Source organism: Schistocerca americana, chromosome 6 (genome assembly GCF_021461395.2).
Source record: "Schistocerca americana isolate TAMUIC-IGC-003095 chromosome 6, iqSchAmer2.1, whole genome shotgun sequence".
Classification (NCBI taxonomy): Eukaryota; Metazoa; Arthropoda; class Insecta; order Orthoptera; family Acrididae; genus Schistocerca; species Schistocerca americana.
In genome coordinates this window covers 157,083,179-157,101,821 of record NC_060124.1, presented here as the reverse complement: position 1 = coordinate 157,101,821, position 18,643 = coordinate 157,083,179, and the positions used below count along the sequence as shown (strand labels likewise).

The 18,643-nt window shown below is 39.1% G+C and overlaps 1 protein-coding gene across 5 annotated transcripts in view; it reads left to right on the top strand.

Moving 5' to 3' along the window:
* The window catches only part of LOC124619931 (polycomb protein Sfmbt-like), a 297,358-nt gene that overhangs the window by 275,787 nt on the left and 2,928 nt on the right, over positions 1–18,643 (top strand). For all 5 annotated transcript variants that reach the window (XM_047146574.1, XM_047146575.1, XM_047146577.1 and 2 more), the window contains 2 exons: positions 173–324; positions 11,956–12,114. In XM_047146574.1, coding sequence (XP_047002530.1) covers positions 173–324; positions 11,956–12,114 — 311 coding nt within the window. The remainder of the gene's footprint in view (positions 1–172; positions 325–11,955; positions 12,115–18,643) is intronic.

The window sequence follows — 18,643 nt, the reverse complement described above, 5'->3', positions numbered from 1 at the left end:
TAAAGTGTGCTATTATTAACTTGCATTGCAGTAGCGATAGTTTTCATGCCTTTTACATTAATGACCAGTGTGGCATTATAAAATACTTTGATAGTGATAATTTATAACAAAAATTGTGAAAGCTTTGTTTGTATTTCTTGCTCTATTATGTGATGACTGTGTTTCCTTCTAGGTGAAGGAGCATCATTATCACGGGAACCAGAAACCGCACAAGAGCCTGCAGGTCCTGACCAGTCACTCCCTGTGCCTTCTGAGCCAAGGCAGCCAGTGCCTATGGCAACCAGCGGAGGCCAGAATCATCCACGTTCCACGTCATACGTCAGTGTAAGTATTCAATACATAAAAATTAGAACTACTGTTCATAAAGATGAAACACATTTTATTTTTATTTGGTTTTATGTTCTTTTCTGATATCGAATTTAGAATTAGGCACAAGAACGAATTGAAAAATAGTACTTGGAAATTATTTAACAGTATATAAATATATTGGAAAAAATAAGAATGTTGTCCAAAGACTGGTTTAACACAGTTCTCCACACAACTGTTTTCGCTTCTGCATAACAAGAACTTGCATAAATTCAGACCTGCTTATTGCATTTGAATCTTGATGTCCCTGAATAATTTTTAACCTGCTCAGTTCTTTCCATTTTCAGTTGAACTATTCCTTGAGATGTATCCATTTCCTTTCTTTTAGTCAGCGTGTGTCACTAGCACTATTTCCTCCAATTTTGTACAGTAGATCTTCACTGGTTATCCCGGTCTACCAACCTGATCTTCAACATTCTTCTGTAGCACCGCATTTCAAAAGCCTCTATGCTCTTCTTCTTGTTCCACTTTGTTACACTCAAAGTGGTCAAGTCGTGCAATAATCCCCTTGCGGTTGTACTCATCTGCCAGGTTCTTTGCCACCCAGCAGACAGTGACTTCAGTGAAGTTCTGTTGCTCATAATCAGTATTGTAAACTGCATTGTGCAAAATATGAAACATCTCTGCTAAGGTTTGCAGATGAATCCTGTAGTTGTTTGAAATCACATGCCCAATTTCAAACATTTGTTGACATTGTCATACTTCGTTCATCAATGAAGTTGACATAGTCTGCAGGGAAGAATATATGCAACATGCAGATGCTACTGCAGCCCATGTAGCCTTCCATTTACACTCAGAAGATCTAATTCTGTATTCAACATATACTGGATATTTCACCTAGAAAATAAGAATGTGAAACTCATTGCTCCTTGTGTGTTGGTAACAGTTATAACCCCTATAAATCATTGACCATTACTATGTCTGCTGCTGCTGATGTGAAGGCTGTTCTGCATCGTTATGCGAGAGTTGTAAAATTTGAGGCTTCTTAGCCACCGTAACACGGTGAGGGTCGTAGTTATTGTGCAGTACTTTCTGATCCAGCCTTTATTGACTTCTGGTGTTGCAATTGTAATAATATGCAAGAAGACTTCAAAATGTGGAATCACCTTATGAGAGAGTTTGTTTTAGTAAGTATATGCCAGAATTCAAAATACGGAAATCTGAATCTTTAAATAAAAAGGACCTCACTTTCAAATTGTGTTATTTTACTCTAAAAGTACTTTCATAAAATTGATAAAAGCACTGACTAGTAAAAGGAAGGGATAATCTCCAGGTACAACAGAAACTTAAATGAATGGAAGGGGCAAAAAGATTTATAAAATAGACTGTAATTATTCTGATAATGTATGTAGAGGTGATGACTATGAACTTCCTTTCTAAAAATGTATAAACACTGACCATGCATGTGGATTTTATTATGATGGCATCTTATAAGGGTAAAGTTGTGGAATGATCTGGCAGATGGGGGAAACATAGGGTGAAGGCCGAGATACAGATTTGCTGCTTCTATGCAGCCAGCGAGAGAGCAGCAGGAAGACAATATGTTTGGAAGCAAGAGATGAAGGAATACTGTCACATTGTCACGCCAGTACAGAAGTGAGATCCTCACTGTATTCAGAAAAGGAACAGCTGGCTGTAACCGTAACCTCAGAAACAGCACCATATTCAGAAGAAACAGCCGAATGTGTGTGACAATCAAGATTATAAATGTTCTGTCCATAAGAACACACAGATAATAACAGATACAGCACTTTATTACTTCTAGACTACTTGTACAAGAAGATATTTACCACGTAGTCTGATAAATATGGGCCCAATGTCAACTATGGCTGAGGGCGAGGTTGGCCAGACCCGCCCCTATAAGCCACCAGCCAGTCAGTAGAGTGCCTTGTGGAGAGGCTGTGCATACATCCAGAAGTGGCAGTCCCTGCCAATGCTAGCATCTTTTGATTTCTGTAGTGCGCTATACAATGGCGCCCCCAGATTGCGGGTGTGGAATCTGCGCAGGTCACTACAAAAGTAGTTATGAAGCAGATTGGAAGCACACATGGAGCATGAGGTGGTTAACCTGTTGGATGAGGTGGGTGACCTGCTTGAGGTTGGGGTCAGAAGTTGTGGCCATGACAACCTGAGTACTAGCGATTGGAAACCCACCTACCACTTGGCGGGATGTGATATCCTAATGAAAACACATAACCTCCTCTCAATCAAAATTGGCGTCTGGGCTGACAGACACCCAGGATAATGCATCCTTGTTGATATGGCACCCATTGGGGCGAAAATGAACCAGGTCCACAGCGAAAATGAACAAGGTCCACAGCTGCAGCCTGTGGGACGCCTTATCCAGGACCCAGGTGGGTGGACTAAATAACAAAACTAACGGTGTATGGTCCGTAATGAATTGGAATTTAGTACCATACAAGAAAATATGAAATTTAATGACCACCTCTTTCTCAACCCGAGAGTAGTGGACCTGTGCTGGACTGTGAATTTTCGATGCAAAAGCCAGTGGGTGCTCCGAGTCGTCCGCACTCTGATGGGCGAGGATTCTCCCATGTCGTACTGCAAGGCATTTATTCAATTGGTTCTCTGGTACTTCTAGTATGTTAATGAAGAAGAAGTGAAGACATTCTGGTGTTGACCTGAGGCTGTCCTTCGATGTGGCGAAGCCCTGGTCACACGCCAGAGACTACACGATGGAAGCACACTAGTGTACACAGAGATAGAGAGGGTGTGTAATGGGAAAGCCAGCAGTTCTTACAGTGACAAAGGACACAGCAGGTCTTTAATGCTCTGATTCAACAGGGGTTAGACTACCTGTAGTAAAGTGTTGTGGCACAGATACTCGAGAGATGATTGGGAAAATTTAGACTTCAGCAAATTGCAACACAGACCCATGGCCTGGAGTTTTTGACAAAGAGTGCTGAGATTGTGCAGGTGGTTGCTTGTAGTATGTCCTGTAACAGCAGTGTCTTCCAGGTAGTATGGAACAGTGGACATGATCTGTTCTAGATAGTTTTGCAAATTTGGGGAGGGATGGCAGTAAAAGTAATAGACCAAGTCACTGATCTATAGGTAATAAGGTCAGCCATGAATAGCTAAAGCAATGGAATTTACTGTTTACCATATCCCCTTAGGTATCTGTGTACTGGCAACAGTGGGGAGAGCCAAGGCTTGAATATGTTTGAGCATGAAGCAGAGAAACTGCCACACCAGTCATGTCTTGAGAGAACCAAAATCTTGATAAAAAGCTTGTTGGAATCCCTATCAGGAACCAGCCCTGACTTTGATGTTTTCTGAATATCCATATCCATGTTCTAATATGCTGTGATTGTGCAGTTGAGTGGCCCTTTCTCCCCCCTCCTCCTCAACACTTCTGACAGGTGGCTCAATGCAGAGGACATCCTGATCTACCACGTTCAGAGTAGCAAGACGTGCACGATAGCCACAGTGAGCAGGGGCTGGAAGGCCGTTTATACGAGGGTTGTTTCAAAAATAAGGTTACTACCTTTTTTCTTTTTTTTAAGACACGAAGAATTTTTTATTTGAAAATACGATTACACCATTGGAAACATTGATCTTTAAGCTATTTTTCCACATAGTCCCCATTTTTTTCTATGCATTTTTTCTGTCAAGTAATCCACTTTTGCATTCCCACCTCAAAGAAGTCTGCTGCCAACCCGTTGAGAAACTTGGAAACTTCTCTGTCTGGAACTGTAGACCACCTAGGTGCTCCTTCAATTTCGGAAACAGATGGAAATCGCTGGGTGCCAAATCGGGGCTGTAAGGTGGGTGGTCAATGACACCAAACCAAATTTGTCGATTAACTCCTTCACTTGTTGCAACACATGTGGACAGGCATTGTCGTGGTGCAGCCTTACGCCTTTGCTGAGTTTTCCCCTACGACGATTTTGGATTGCCCGTCTTAGCTTTTTCAAGGTCTCGCAGTAACCTCTTGAGTTTATGGTGGTCCCTCTAGGCATAAAATCAATGAGCAGTACACTACAACGGTTCCAAAACACCGATACCATGATTTTTCTTGCTGACAGCTGCTGCTTAAACTTCTTTGGTGGTGGTGATCTGGTGTGTTTCCATTGGCGCAATTGTTGTTTTGTTTCCAGAGTAACGTAATGGCACCACAATTCATCCCCCATAACAGTGGAATCGAGGAAGTCTCACTTATTCTCGTCGCATTCACTCCAAAACTTCTCAAGCACAGTCCTCCTGAAAGCATGTGCAGCACCCAGCACGCGCACACCTTGTGGTAGCGTAGCTTTTCATTCAATATCCTGTCAATTGGAGCTTCAGAAGCCTCAGGAATTTGAGCAGCAGTTGCCGGATGGTGATTCGCCGATCTTCGAGCAAGATTTGCTAAACTTTCACCACAATTTCGTCGGAGATCGACGGCCTCCCGCTTCGTTGTTCGTCGTGGATGTCCGTACGGCCGTTGGCAAACTCCCTACACCATTTGCAGACGTGTTGAATGTTTATACACGTTTCCCCATACACTTCACTCAACTGCCGATGAATTTCTACAGGTGGTAACTTTCTTGGGTGCAAAAATCAGATGACCACACGAATTTCACACCTGGCGGTGACAGGGATGACGGGCTCCATCGCTTATGGCTGTCAGGCCAGTACTGACTGTTGCAGAGCCACGCTGGTTGTTGGACTCGAGATGGGGGATCTGGCAAAGATCTCGCAAACACAGTGGTGTTGCCAGATTTCGCATTGCACCATGCACGATAAGGGTACAGAGTTGGGAACCTTACTTTTGAAACAACCCTCGTATGCTATGAGCAATGTCAGCATCCCTGGATACAGTGGATGCAGTCAGATCACACTGTACTGCCACAATGTCACACCCGGCTTCCAGCTGGTGATCAGTGGTGTGTGAAACCTCGTACAAGTGGGTAATGGACAAAACCTCTTTGAGGGAAGGATTTTTCAATTCGAGGGCCCATTGTGGGACTTCCTTATCTGGAGCAGAACGGACGATAACGATGTGAACTGCAAAGTCCACATACAACTATTTTGACTTGCCCGTGACAAAAATGGCACTTAGGATTAAGACTGAGGAGGGTCAGTGGCCTAGGCACGATTAAGACTGATGAGACTGCTTCTCACATTGGTAGAACTCAACCCTAGCGGCCATGACATGCTTGAGGTGGTGATGATAGGAAGGCAGCAATGAGTATGAATTGTCAAATGACAACAAGAAAGGTTTGTGCGATGGGGCCAACTGCTGCAACACCCGATACAAGGTGGGAGAAATCCATGACAAAAACATATGTCCACATCTTTGGCATGGAAGGCATAAAAATGGTGCAGTAGGTGGTCATTGTACACTTCTCAGTCTTCTGTTACCTCATCAGAAAGTGGGAACGAAGGAGGAAACATAGCAGGAGATGGAGTGGGATGATGGGGGGGGGGGGGGGGGGGGGGAAGGGGGGGGGCACCAGTGACGGCACAGACTGTTGCACGACTGTAAGAAGTTCCATGTGTTGATGTGCCAACATTTGAAGCATAGGCTCCACATCACAACAAAATATGAAAACCAACTGCACAACGAAACACGTGGGATAACAACCCTACTCATCACCAATGTGTTCTAACAACAAGAACACACAGAAAATAATAGACAAAACATTTTATTATCTGTAGAGTACTTGTACAAGAAGACACGGAGTGGATTCACTGCTGATCCGATGAACATAGGCAGAATGTCAGCATATGACTGAGAGCAAGGCTGGCCAGGCCCAACTCTGTAAGCCGTCGGCAGTCCGGTAGTGTGTACTGCAGAGAGGCTCTGCCAGTGCTAGCATCTTCAGACTTTTGTGGTGCACAGTACAACTAGGCACCTGAATCGCAGGAGTGGAATCTATGCAGGTCACTGTAAATTTCATTGCTGCACAAGTATGGAAATACTTTGCCTCATTTCACTTCTCATTGTGAGTATTAGAAACATATTGTTGTGACTGATAGTAGCACCGATACTATAGATTAGTGGTAAATTATTGCTAACAGAAATATGTTCACACAGAACACTTGAAATGCAACATAACAAGTGAAACGTGAGCTTTTACAATGTCACTAATGCTGCTACTGTTTACAGCAGTGTTGAGTTTCAAGGTTACAGTGTTGATACAAAGCTGTACAATTTCTTGCAATTCATCTGTGGGGAGCAGAGATGATGCTGAGAGGCGATTGTTGTCATTGAGCTTGCTTATGTTATCAGTGCTGTAAGAACTGTAAATTGCAGCAATTGATTATCGATGCCAATTACAACCATGACTCTATTAAGAAACATGGATATAAGAGTTCACAGCAACAATTTGTTCACACAGACAATGTGACATTAACTTTTAAGTTAATTTTCCAACTGCATACATTGCAGAATTCAAAGCAAGTACTGGGTGGCGTATGAGGATGATGAAGAGGGCTGGGCTTGTGTTGTAAAGCAGAACACCACTAGCTCAGTGAATTTCCATGGCATATGACAAAAAGCTGGTTGCAATTATTATTATTATTATCATCATCATCTTCTTTCCTTTCTCAGACCTTAGGTCTGGTTAAAAATGGAAAGTGACACGGACCTTGATCAAGCGTGACTTCCTTTTAACTGTATGGTACATGTTACATTGCATTTAGGAACTTTTGGGTAATTGAACATGTATCAATAATTACAGATTTCTGTAGTTGTATATACAAGTTTGGATGTAGCTGTATTGTGTTAATGTACTGGTGGATATTATGTGGTATGACTCCTGTAGTTGATAGTATAATTGGTATAATGTCAACTTTATCCTGATGCCACATGTCCTTGACTTCCTCAGCCAGTTGGATGTATTTTTCAATTTTTTTCTCCTGTTTTCTTCTGTATATTTGTTGTATTGGGTATGGATATTTCGATTAGTTGTGTTAATTTCTTCTTTTTATTGGTGAGTATGATGTCAGGGTTGTTATGTGATGGTGTTTTATCTGTTATAATGGTTCTGTTCCAGTATAATTTGTATTCATCATTCTCCAGTACATTTTGTGGTGCATACTTGTATGTGGGAACGTGTTGTTTTATTAGTTTATGTTGTATGGCAAGTTGTTGATGTATTATTTTTGCTACATTGTCATGTCGTCTGGGGTATTCTGTATTTGCTGGTATTGTACATCTGCTTGTTATGTGATCTACTGTTTCTATTTGTTGTTTGCAAAGTCTGCATTTATCTGTTGTGGTATTGGGATCTTTAATAATATACTTGCTGTAATATCTGGTGTTTATTGTTTGGTCCTGTGTTGCAATCATGAATCCCTCCGTCTCACTGTATATATTGCCTTTTCTTAGCCATGTGTTGGATGCGTCTTGATCGATGTGTGGCTGTGTTAGATGATACGGGTGCTTGCCATGTAGTGTTTTCTTTCTCCAATTTACTTTCTTCGTGTCTGTTAATGTTATGTGATCTAAAGGGTTGTAGAAGTGGTTATGAAATTGCAGTGGTGCAGCCGATGTATTTATATGAGTGATTGCTTTGTGTATTTTGCTAGTTTCTGCTTATTCTATAAAGAATTTTCTTAAATCGTCTACCTGTCCATAATGTAGGTTTTTTACGTCGATAAATCCCCTTCCTCCTTCCTTTCTGCGTAATGTGAATCTTTCTGTTGCTGAATGTATGTGATGTATTCTATATTTGTGGCACTGTGAACGTGTAAGTGTATTGAGGGCTCCTAGGTCTGTGTTACTCCATTTCACTACTCCAAATGAGTAGGTCAATATTGGTATAGCATAAGTATTTATAGCTTTTGTCTTGTTTCTTGCTGTCAATTCTGTTTTCAGTATTTTTATTAGTCTTTGTCTATATTTTTCTTTTAGTAGTTCTTTAATATTTGTATTATCTATTCCTATCTTTTGTCTGTATCCTAGGTATTTATAGGCATCTGTTTTTTCCATCGCTTCTATGCAGTCGCTGTGGTTATCCAATATGTAATCGTCTTGTTTAGTGTGTTTTCCCTTGACTATGCTGGGATGTTTGAGTCCATTACTGTATTTTCTTCTTCTTCTGATTGCACATCATTTTGTTCCAGTATTTTGTTATGCTTGTTGTTTGATGTTTTCTAATTCTGACTGGGGTATCCTGTTATTTTTGATTATTACACAGATCTGATCAGCTAGTCGTTGTTCTGTTAAAAATTTTAATTCTGAGTATCTGGTAATAAATTTTGTGTATACTTGTGATCTGTATCCAGTTGTGTTGATTCCTAAGTTTGTTGCTTGGTAATAACAGAACATGAGGTGTCGGTTAACTTCATCTGACCATCTCATTCTCTGCCTTTGTTTTCCTTCTAGAGTGGTTGCAGGAAGCATATCCTGCAAAACACCTCTATTTGGGCTTAAATCATTTTCCGTGTGGCTAGCAGTGTTGTTACCATTGTGGACGGGCATAGGGTTCAAGCGACGTCCCTGACCATGACAGCGCTTGTCCGAGGCTTCATTAGTTCTGTCCTGAACCAACTAGTCACACTAAAAGGGGGGTTAGCCCTATTAGTGGTTTGTTCTTTTCATCGCCTTTTACGACTGGAAGAACATACCGAAGGCCTATTCTTTTTCCGGGCCTCCACGGGGTTTATTATTATTATTGTTGTTATTATTATTATTATTATTATTATTTTACTGTGCTGTCAAATGATGTTGATGTGAAGGGCATTAAAAGTGTCCCTATAAGAAGTTCCGGCAGTGAAAATGCCAGAATAACAGTAATGCTGGATGTACTATCAGATGAAAAGAAGCTCCCCACATATGTGATTCTTTGCAGGGGAAAGACACCAAAAGAAAAACTGGCTCCTGGAACTTATCTGTAGATTCCAAAAAAAGGAATGAATGACTGACGGCCTGATGCTAGATTTGTTGCAAGTTCATCCCTTAAATTTCACCCATTCAGCCGCATAAACTTGATTTCTTCTTTTCTGATATTTTAGCAGTATATCTTCTGGCCATCTTCAAAGTGAGTAAACTGATGCTCACGAAGAGTGCGCATGAATTGAATCTGTCTCTACACAGGCAACCCATGGTGGGATATTGGTGTGTAATTATTAGATGCTTTGTAGCAACGTCTTCGACAGTTTATTAAAGAAAGTGCTGGGTTTCATAATTTTTCTAGGTTGAAATCACTATCTTTGTTAATTAAATTCTTCACCAAATGAATTATGACTGCTTCTTTCAACATAGAGATCCAGAATTATGAAGCTGACTCTTAGGATTTCAACATTCTCGTGCACCATAATGGACAAATTGATACAGTGATGTGCCACAGTCGAATTACTGGGCTATAAAGATACATTTACATACGCCATAAAAGTTGCATATTGCAGGCAATGTTGTCCGGCAACATTGTGGCCATATGTATTGCAGCCACATGTGTGACAACATTACTGGCTGCTGTAGCCCAGCAGTGTTTGGGACTATACATTTACAAGACAACATGGACAAACAAACCTATTACAAGTGAGTGCTGCACTCCTACTTTTACATCACGCAAGGGATAACATTAGAAATACCAGGAGAAATCAGTCTTTTGTAGGTGCATTCTTTTTTTAAATAAGCAGAAAGTTTCAGAAAATTTGTCTTGTGAATTGTTGCTGGGTACTCACTTTTTCCAGACTGTTGGAACACAGTTTTGAATATCTTGTACAAACAATTTTTATGAGAATTGCTAAAACTGATACAAATATGAGAGTGTGTATGTTGCACTCACTTTTCAGTTTTTAGCTACTGGTCCATTCGTCATTTGTACAGAAGTTTAATGTACCTCTTTAAAGTGAACTGTTCATCAGTGAGCCTCTTGGTACCAGATGTATACAATGTTTTGGCAGGACTGAAGAATTTCATTAAGGCAAGTCTGAAGTAAGAATACAATTTTTTATTTTCATTTTATTTTTGTTCACCAGTACACATTACTTTTTAAACTATCAGTTCCTGCTTCAGACTTGTCTGAAGGTAGTAAGAGACTCATTGTACCAAATGCAAAACATGTGGAAGTAGAGGCACACTCTTCATATGCAACTTTTTTGCCTTGCATTTGGCATAGGTTCGGGGCTTCAGAATTTTTTGAATGGTTCGTCAAGTGTGATTTCAAGCTCATTAGCAACTACTTACCAACTTTACTTTTTGATATTGCGATCTTTGTATGTATTACTTTCAACTTCCCAAATCTTTGGTCATAGATGAATCACATTTACGAAATTTATATTATTGTTTTCTCATTGTCCTCTTTTACATTGCTGAACACAAGAAGTTATCAACAACAAATGACTAACAAAACAGGTGATGCGCAAATTTCCAAACAAAGTGGAAACGATATTATGTGAATGCAGTGCTGTCGGTGAGAGACATAGGAAACATTAGGTGAGAGCAGGGGGGAGGCTAGGGAGGCTACAGGCAAGGGCAGAGAGACAGATTGCCCTGCAATATGATATATCCTCCACCCTTGGTGGAGACACCAGCATCTCCTCTGCAACCACCTGGAACAGCTTGCAACATTAGCAGTACTGCCCAGCCATATTGCAGAATTGCCATGTATTGCAGCCACAGGGTTGTCGGCAGCACTATTGCCATAAAATACAGACCATGTAAGATTCGGGTATATCTCGGTGTTTGTAACAGAATACCAGTTGCCTCTGCTTGACAGAAGGAAAATGTTGGTGCTGGATTCTTTCAGAGGACACTGCACCTGGGAATAAGGGTGTGATAGAAAAAACAACAGAGCTAATGATAATTCCTATTAGCACAACCCTACAACTTCAGGTAATGGATGTTGTTGGAAGTAGACCTTTTTTTATGACTTACTGTGAGCTTTACAGTGGGTTTCTCGTACAAGGAAACCATGTCCTCACTCCAGAGGGGGAAGTTTGAAGAAACCCTTAATACACTCAATGGGCCAGCATATCCTTACTGCCTGGGGCAGAATTTGGAATGACTCTGTTGAGAAAGGATTCAAAAAATGCTGCATTACTAATGCTATGATGACTCAGGAGTGTCAGGTAGAAAGAAATGTCAGTTGGTTTACAAAGGAAGGAAATGGGGGGTGGTGGTGGTTAAAAATAATGATACCGCGGATGACTGCAGTAGAGAGAAAAAAAAAAAAAAAAGTGAAGATAAAAATTAATGTAAACCATCTCTTTTTGTTTTATTATTTCTCCTTGTACTGTAAAAATGCAGAAATCAATCAATGGTATCAGTATAGAATATGTGCAATGTTAGCTTTTTAGGCAGGTGCTTTATTTCAGTGAAACAGTTTGTAATTTTGATTATTTAGAACATGTTAAAATTTGCTCAAGGCACCTTATAATAAAAGGGAGGTTATTCTATACTGGGGAAATATAGTACGTCCTTTAGATTGAAATTGTGTGTCTGTTATTCCCATCTATTACTCCCACCTCCTTTGGACTTGTTTGATTCGTTTGAAGATATTCTTATGTATTCAGTTTTTGTGCTCTATTTCCCATTGCCTACTGCATAGTACCCAGATTATTTGTAGTGTTAACATCAGTATTTATTAATTTGTTGATTTAGGAATTAATTGTAATTGACTTTGTTTTCAGACTACAAGTTCAAGCACAAAACTTATTCCACGGTTGGTTGATGCAAATAGTCCCTCCGAGCCTGGTGAGCTGGCACCTGCTCAGTGGGATGTGTGCGATGTTGCACAGTTCCTTAGGGTTAATGATTGTGCAGCATACTGTGAAAGTTTCAGTAAACAGGTAGGTTTCATGGGAAAAAATTAGTCGTATTGAGCTAAATGATTTATTTGTGCATCTTGATAAATCTTTCATTAGATACATAAAACCAGTTGATAAGCCTTACGTAGTTGTACAAGTTCTGATATACTCAGTTAAACTTTATAAAAAAAAGGTAGTAGCCCAAGCATTTGGCCGGCCGGGGTGGCCGAGCGGTTCTAGGTGTTACAGTCTGGAACCGCGCAACCACTACGTTCATAGGTTTGAATCTTGCCTCAGGCATGGATGTGTGTGATGTACTTAGGTTAGTTAGGTTTAAGTAGTTCTAAGTTCTAGGGGACTGATGACCTCAGAAGTTAAGTCCCATAGTGCTCAGAGCCATTTGAACCATTTTGAACCAAGCATTTGAAACAAGAACACAACTTGAGAGGGAAGAAGGAGAGGTATTTTGAGTGTGTTAGTGGAATTGTATGCATTTGTAAAACTTGGGAGCAAGAGTGTTCATACTCATTTTAATAATAAGAGTTTAGTGAAGTATCTTCAAAAAACGAAATTCTGAAGAACTGTGATAACTGCAGAGGAATAAGCGTATTGCGTTAGCCACATAAAATTTTTGCCATCACCATCAAACATAAATTGTACACACACTAGAAACCCATCATGAGTGATGAGCAGAATGGCTTTCAAAAAGAAAGATTGTGCTGTGATTGTTATTTTTCATTGAAATTACTAATGGAAAAAAAACATAGAAAATTCATTTAGAAACATACATTGCCTTCATCAGCTTCAAAAAAGCTTTTGATAAAGTCAGTAGAAGCAAACTATTACAGATTCTGGCAGATGATCATGTTCCCCAGTGACCTATCGAAAATACATGCAAAAAAATTTAATCAATGGCAAGAAAGAGGATAAATTAAGAGATTGGGCCAGAATGCATGCAGGAATAAGGCGGGGATGTGGCCTTTCACCATTCCTATTTGTTATATGAATAAAATCATCCAAGAGTGGACACATGCCTCGAGACTTCCCGAAACACAAATCTAGGTGCTTTACTTTTTGCAGATAATTCAGGTCTTGTAGCATCTTCAGAGGATGACCTGCAGCCTTATGTACGCAATTGGCAAATTATGTCAGAGAAATACAACATGGACATAAATGCCAAAAAAACACATTATGTCCTACTGCAGGAAATACCCAGTACAAAGTAAAATCTGTTTAAAAAATAAAATTCTAGAAACAGAAACATTTAGGTTATAAACTATCCTTTCTGGAAGATAGAGACCAGGTATACAAAAACTATGGGAGTCATTAATAACGTAATGAAACCTTCCCTAGTCAAAAAGCACAACATAATACATCTTTATTAATTCTTGACAAGACCTACACTGTGCTATGACAGTGAAGCCTGGACAATGAAGGCAAAATACGTGAAAAGTTAACAACCTGTGAAATGAGTTTCTTGAGATGAACAGCTTGTTACACCAAATGGTATCACAAAAGGAATGAAGATGTGTTGAAGGAACTTAAAATGAAACATATCAACATTATATCCAGTATTATAAAAACAACTGCAGAAAACATCTATGACAAATGAGGTCCAAGAGAACACCAGAATCCATTGTACCCTACCACTCTGACGGAGTAAGATCACTAGGTTGAACAGTGAAAAGATGGCAGGAGAACTACTTCTCGATGAGACCATAACAATTTAAAGAGGCGTAACGCTTGGAATTAAGATGACGATTATGTTGTAACCCTATGCAGTGAGCATGTGTAATGCAAAGTAGCTGAATATAAGCCAGCACGCCAGGCCCCAACGCTACTCTAATGTTAATGGGACTTATGAATTATTTCACTGTCAGGCACTATCTCTGTATTTGTGTTTGTACCATTTGTTTGTACCATTTATTACATCATTCAATGTATCAGTATTTTCCTGTATGTGGGAGTGAATTAAACATAGTTGGTGGGAATTCTGATATTAAAATTTTACTCATTGCTGTCAATCAGCAGCTGCGAAGCACATTTTAAAAATAGAAATAATCAGTCGTCAGGTGCACAATTTTTTTTTAATAAAATTGATTTCTTGGCTAGTTTTGACAGATTAATTTGCTATCCTCAGAAGCAATTAAGATTACATCAGAAAGCAATCGTCAAGCAAACTCTAGAAGCTAGAGTTGTACAAAAAATGGTTTTAGAATAAAAATTTAGTGATTACCAGGGTTGGATCACAATTAACAGCGTGTAAAGTAATAAACAGGTTATAAACAGAGCTTTGTTAAAATTCTCTAATAGTACTGTCAAGCAGTTAAAAGAAACATAACAAATGTGAAAATATGGTGACCAAATAAACTTCATGTCGTAAATAAAGTATTATAAAACCACAAGACATAAGATGATTAGCACCAGCAGATAGATAATTTGACTATAAAAGATTTCGCTTGTATAAGAAGCATTGAGCATTAGTTTGTCTAAAAGCATATGAAGACTAAGCACATTGAGGGCGCTTGTGTCTATAACACACGTTAAACCAAACATAAATTGTAAAGAAATGATACACCATTAGACATTATGTCACATGCCAATCAAGAATATAAATGTTTACACAAAAATGACATAGCTTAAAAAGGACTGAAGAATGGGTACAGTGATTAGGTTTACTTAATAATCAGCTGATGGTGGCACCATGGGATGATGGAGAAGCGGCGCTGCATTGAACTTTCCAGTTTCTTGATGTAGAGGCCAGCCACTGGATAGAAGTTTTCAGTAACACAAGCAAGTGGGCAAACCCCGGCTGAGACATCCAACTCGACGGCGTGTGCAAGGTCCCAGTGCATATATACAAGTTGTCTTCCCATTTATGACCTCTACCTACAGCTCTTATAAATAGTAGTTGCAGCACAACGTATCTACAATAGTAACTTAAAACCTCTGCCAGATAACAGTGTAAAGTAGGAAAATGTATTAGGCACACTGCCCCCTATACATATAAGTGGCCTTAGGCTCTGACTGGCCATCATAGCTACAACACATTTAAAAAATATACAAAACAATACATTATATTAAAAAGCACTAAGACATCTTGACCAGAAAACAAAGTTGATGGAAGAAATTGGCAATTACCAGAAGCAAATGGTCGTTCTCAACATGCACTAAAAGACATTGAGCAAATACAGAGATTACAGGTCATTTCACTAAAATTAATAGAATTATGAATATTTTTATCAGTATTCAAATCATCATTACATGACTTCTGTAGCAAGCCAAATGCATTTATAGATAAACCTCCTGCAACTTCTCTTGTTCTTCCATAGCTGTTTTTTGTTTATCTGATGCCAATGGGCATCCAGGTTTCTGAAATTCTTGATAATCTGCTTCTTACTTTTCTCCAGAGATCCCTTTCCTTCACCATGCTATATTTTGGGCCGAGAAATCCCAAGGGAGTTCTGTCAGGATCCATCCTCTTCATATAGCCGTACCACTGCAGTCACTTCAGTTCAGATGTCTCCAGGATGTTTCTTTAGGTTTTCATATCTCACTGTCTTCTCCATATACACTGGCTGGACTTGCCACAACTTTCTTCAAAGTGTCCTGTCCTTCACCTACTGTGTGTTCTTCTCATCTTGACGACATCTTGCAGCACCTCCCTAAATATTTCCCTTATGCTTGGTTCAGTAAGTCTCCAAGTTACTGTTTTTGGAATTCTTTTGTTACAGACTCTGGGAGGCCTTCACTGTACAATAATTGTTACTAATTTTCTATGGTCTCCATTTAAGCGAGAACAAACAAACAACTAGCAGAAGATCCAGTTATTCGACATGCCAATATGAATTTCTGTCAGTTACAAACTCGGTTCGCCTACAAGTGCCTAAGTATTTATGTAATAAAAAACCCATTCCATTCTTTGACTCTGTTTCATAGCCCTGACATTACTTTTCACATTTTTCTTCCGCTTCGTTTTACTCAACTCTGAGGCAGACCAGCTCTTCAGATTTGTTTGCCATTGTTAGAATATTCTATTGTGCCCATCCTGATAATCTTTCTGTGTGTTTGGTTTTTATTGCTGATGTGAGGCGTCACTCATACAAACTTTTTCACTGCCTTGATTGTTTTATTGTACATCCAAGGTGTCAAATAATTCAAGTTATTGTAACTTTAGTGACTTTGAGAGGATGTGCAACAGAATCCCTGACCTTCCACTTACCATAAATTGAGCAGATTAGGTACTTCTTGCAGATAACAAAACTGTTAGTATTACTCTGGTTAGAAAGTTGGTGTATGAACAGGAATCATAAATGAGACAGAATGTTCCAAATGAAAATTTAAGGTGGAAAAATGTCATTGGACGTCTCGAACAGCTGAATTCGGTAACTCTTATTCTTCAGACAATTTCATGTTTCAGAAACAAACAAATGAACATTTTAACATCATCATGCATATTTCCGCTCGTCTACATGTAATTCACAACCTGCAAGCTACCTAATGGTGTGTGACAGAGGGTACTTCTGATACCACTAACTGATCCCTCCTACCCTTTTCCACTCTCGAATGGCACACGGGAAGAATAATTGTTGGTTATTTTCTGTACTGGATCCAATTTCTCAAATTTTCTCGTCGTGGCTGTCATTAAAAGAGATGTATATGGGGGGATGTAATATGTTGTCCGACTCTTCCTGGAAAGTGATATCTCAAAATTTCGGTAGTAAATTTCTCTGTGATGCACAATGTCTCTCTTGTAACATTTGCCAATGAAGTTTGCTGAGCATCTCGGTAACGCCCTCATGCCAACTAAATAATCCCATGACGAAACACATTGTTCTTTGTCGGTTCTTCTCTGTCTCTTCTATCAGTCCAAACTGATAAGGATCACATGCTGATGAACAGTTATCAAGAATTAGTCAAACAATTGCCTTATAAGCCACTTCCTTCGAAAATCTACTTATGTCGTCAGGTTAAAAGACACTACTAAATGTTCTAAATCTACTTTACTGTTGCTGTCATTTACAAAATTGATATTAAAATTGCTTCATTTATTAAATTGTTGAACTTTGAACACAGTTGAGATAAAACTGACTCTAGCTGCCACCGGAACACTTTCATGTTCTCTGTATAGGAGCTTTGTAGAGTGCTACCACCACAACTGGCAAGTCATGTGTAGTAGGCTCCATCTCTGCTCCACATATATCAGTGTCTTGTTCTTTACAGTGACTCTTTAAATCTAATGCTCTGTAAGATGTATGTTTTACGTAAATTACAACACCACCTTTCTCCAGTATAGATCGAGAGTAATGTATACAGTAACCACTCAACTGCAACATATCAACATCTCCCATACAGTGTTCACTAAAACATAATATATTAGCATCTTTTATTCTTTGTGAATCCTCTAAGAGAATAGAGGAAAACTGTCATTGTTTTATTTGCTGAAACTGCATACTTTAAATTGAAAAAATATCTGAGGGTTTTGAAATAACTGTTTCTTCTCTCTTTCTCGTGTTACTTTTTGTCACTGTTGTCGGCAGGATGTATGGGAAGCAGATAGACAGTTTTATTTCTTGAAAGTTGATCTGCAATTATGTCATTGATATGATCACACAGAAACAGTTTTCCTTCATATTTAAAGTGCATTCCATGTTTCGTGTACAGGTTTTGATGCAGCTTACTTATATCTAGTACTTTGCATTCATTGTATTGTGAGCAGTTTCTTTATTTTAATGATTGTCTCCCAAACTACTTTGTTTACAAACGAGCTGTAAATCAAATCCTGCCTATGAGGAACTGTGGCAACTGTTATGTTTTTAGATTTATTCACATCTAGAAATCTACGCACGTTTTTCACACAAACCTCTGCTTCATTCTTAGTTACATCATTTGATCCCATTATGCAAACTACCTTGTGTTATTTTCCTTCGAAAATTGGCATCTACAACATGTCTCATTCCTGCTCCATGTTTCACTGCACCAGTCACTGTTATGTCATGATTTTTGTCTCAGAAAATATTAGATTGCTTCCTGCCACGGCTGTCTGTTAGTAAAAGTACACTAATCTTTTTTTTGGTGATCCATTTTTCTTGTTGGCATTATTTCCAAAAAGTTATCCCGTTTCCAAATCACTGATATTTTCACGGTCATTATCTTTTATAGTACAGTCATTATCACAGTCACTTTGCAGAACATTATTGGAGAATGTAACTGTTTTTGCAAATTTTGTTGACCTTTTTGTGGGTAAAGAACTTCCTTTATGTGACACTTTCATCCACAATTTATCACTCTTGCCTTGCACCTCTTCACTTGGTTTTTGTTTGGATCGTAGACTCCGGTTTTCTTTCTTCAGTGCATCAATCTCTCATCTTAAAGAATTGATTGTGCAAGTATTAGAGAACTTCCTAGCCTTTATCGATTGGGAATTTGTATCCTAAGAAGAATGCAGGCATCCGCTTGTTATGAGTGACATAATTTTCGTCATATTCCCCAAGGAGTTGTAAAATTTAACCTCTTCGCAGTGTGTACTATGTTCTAGTAACTCTTGAGAATGCTGCTAGATAAATTTGTC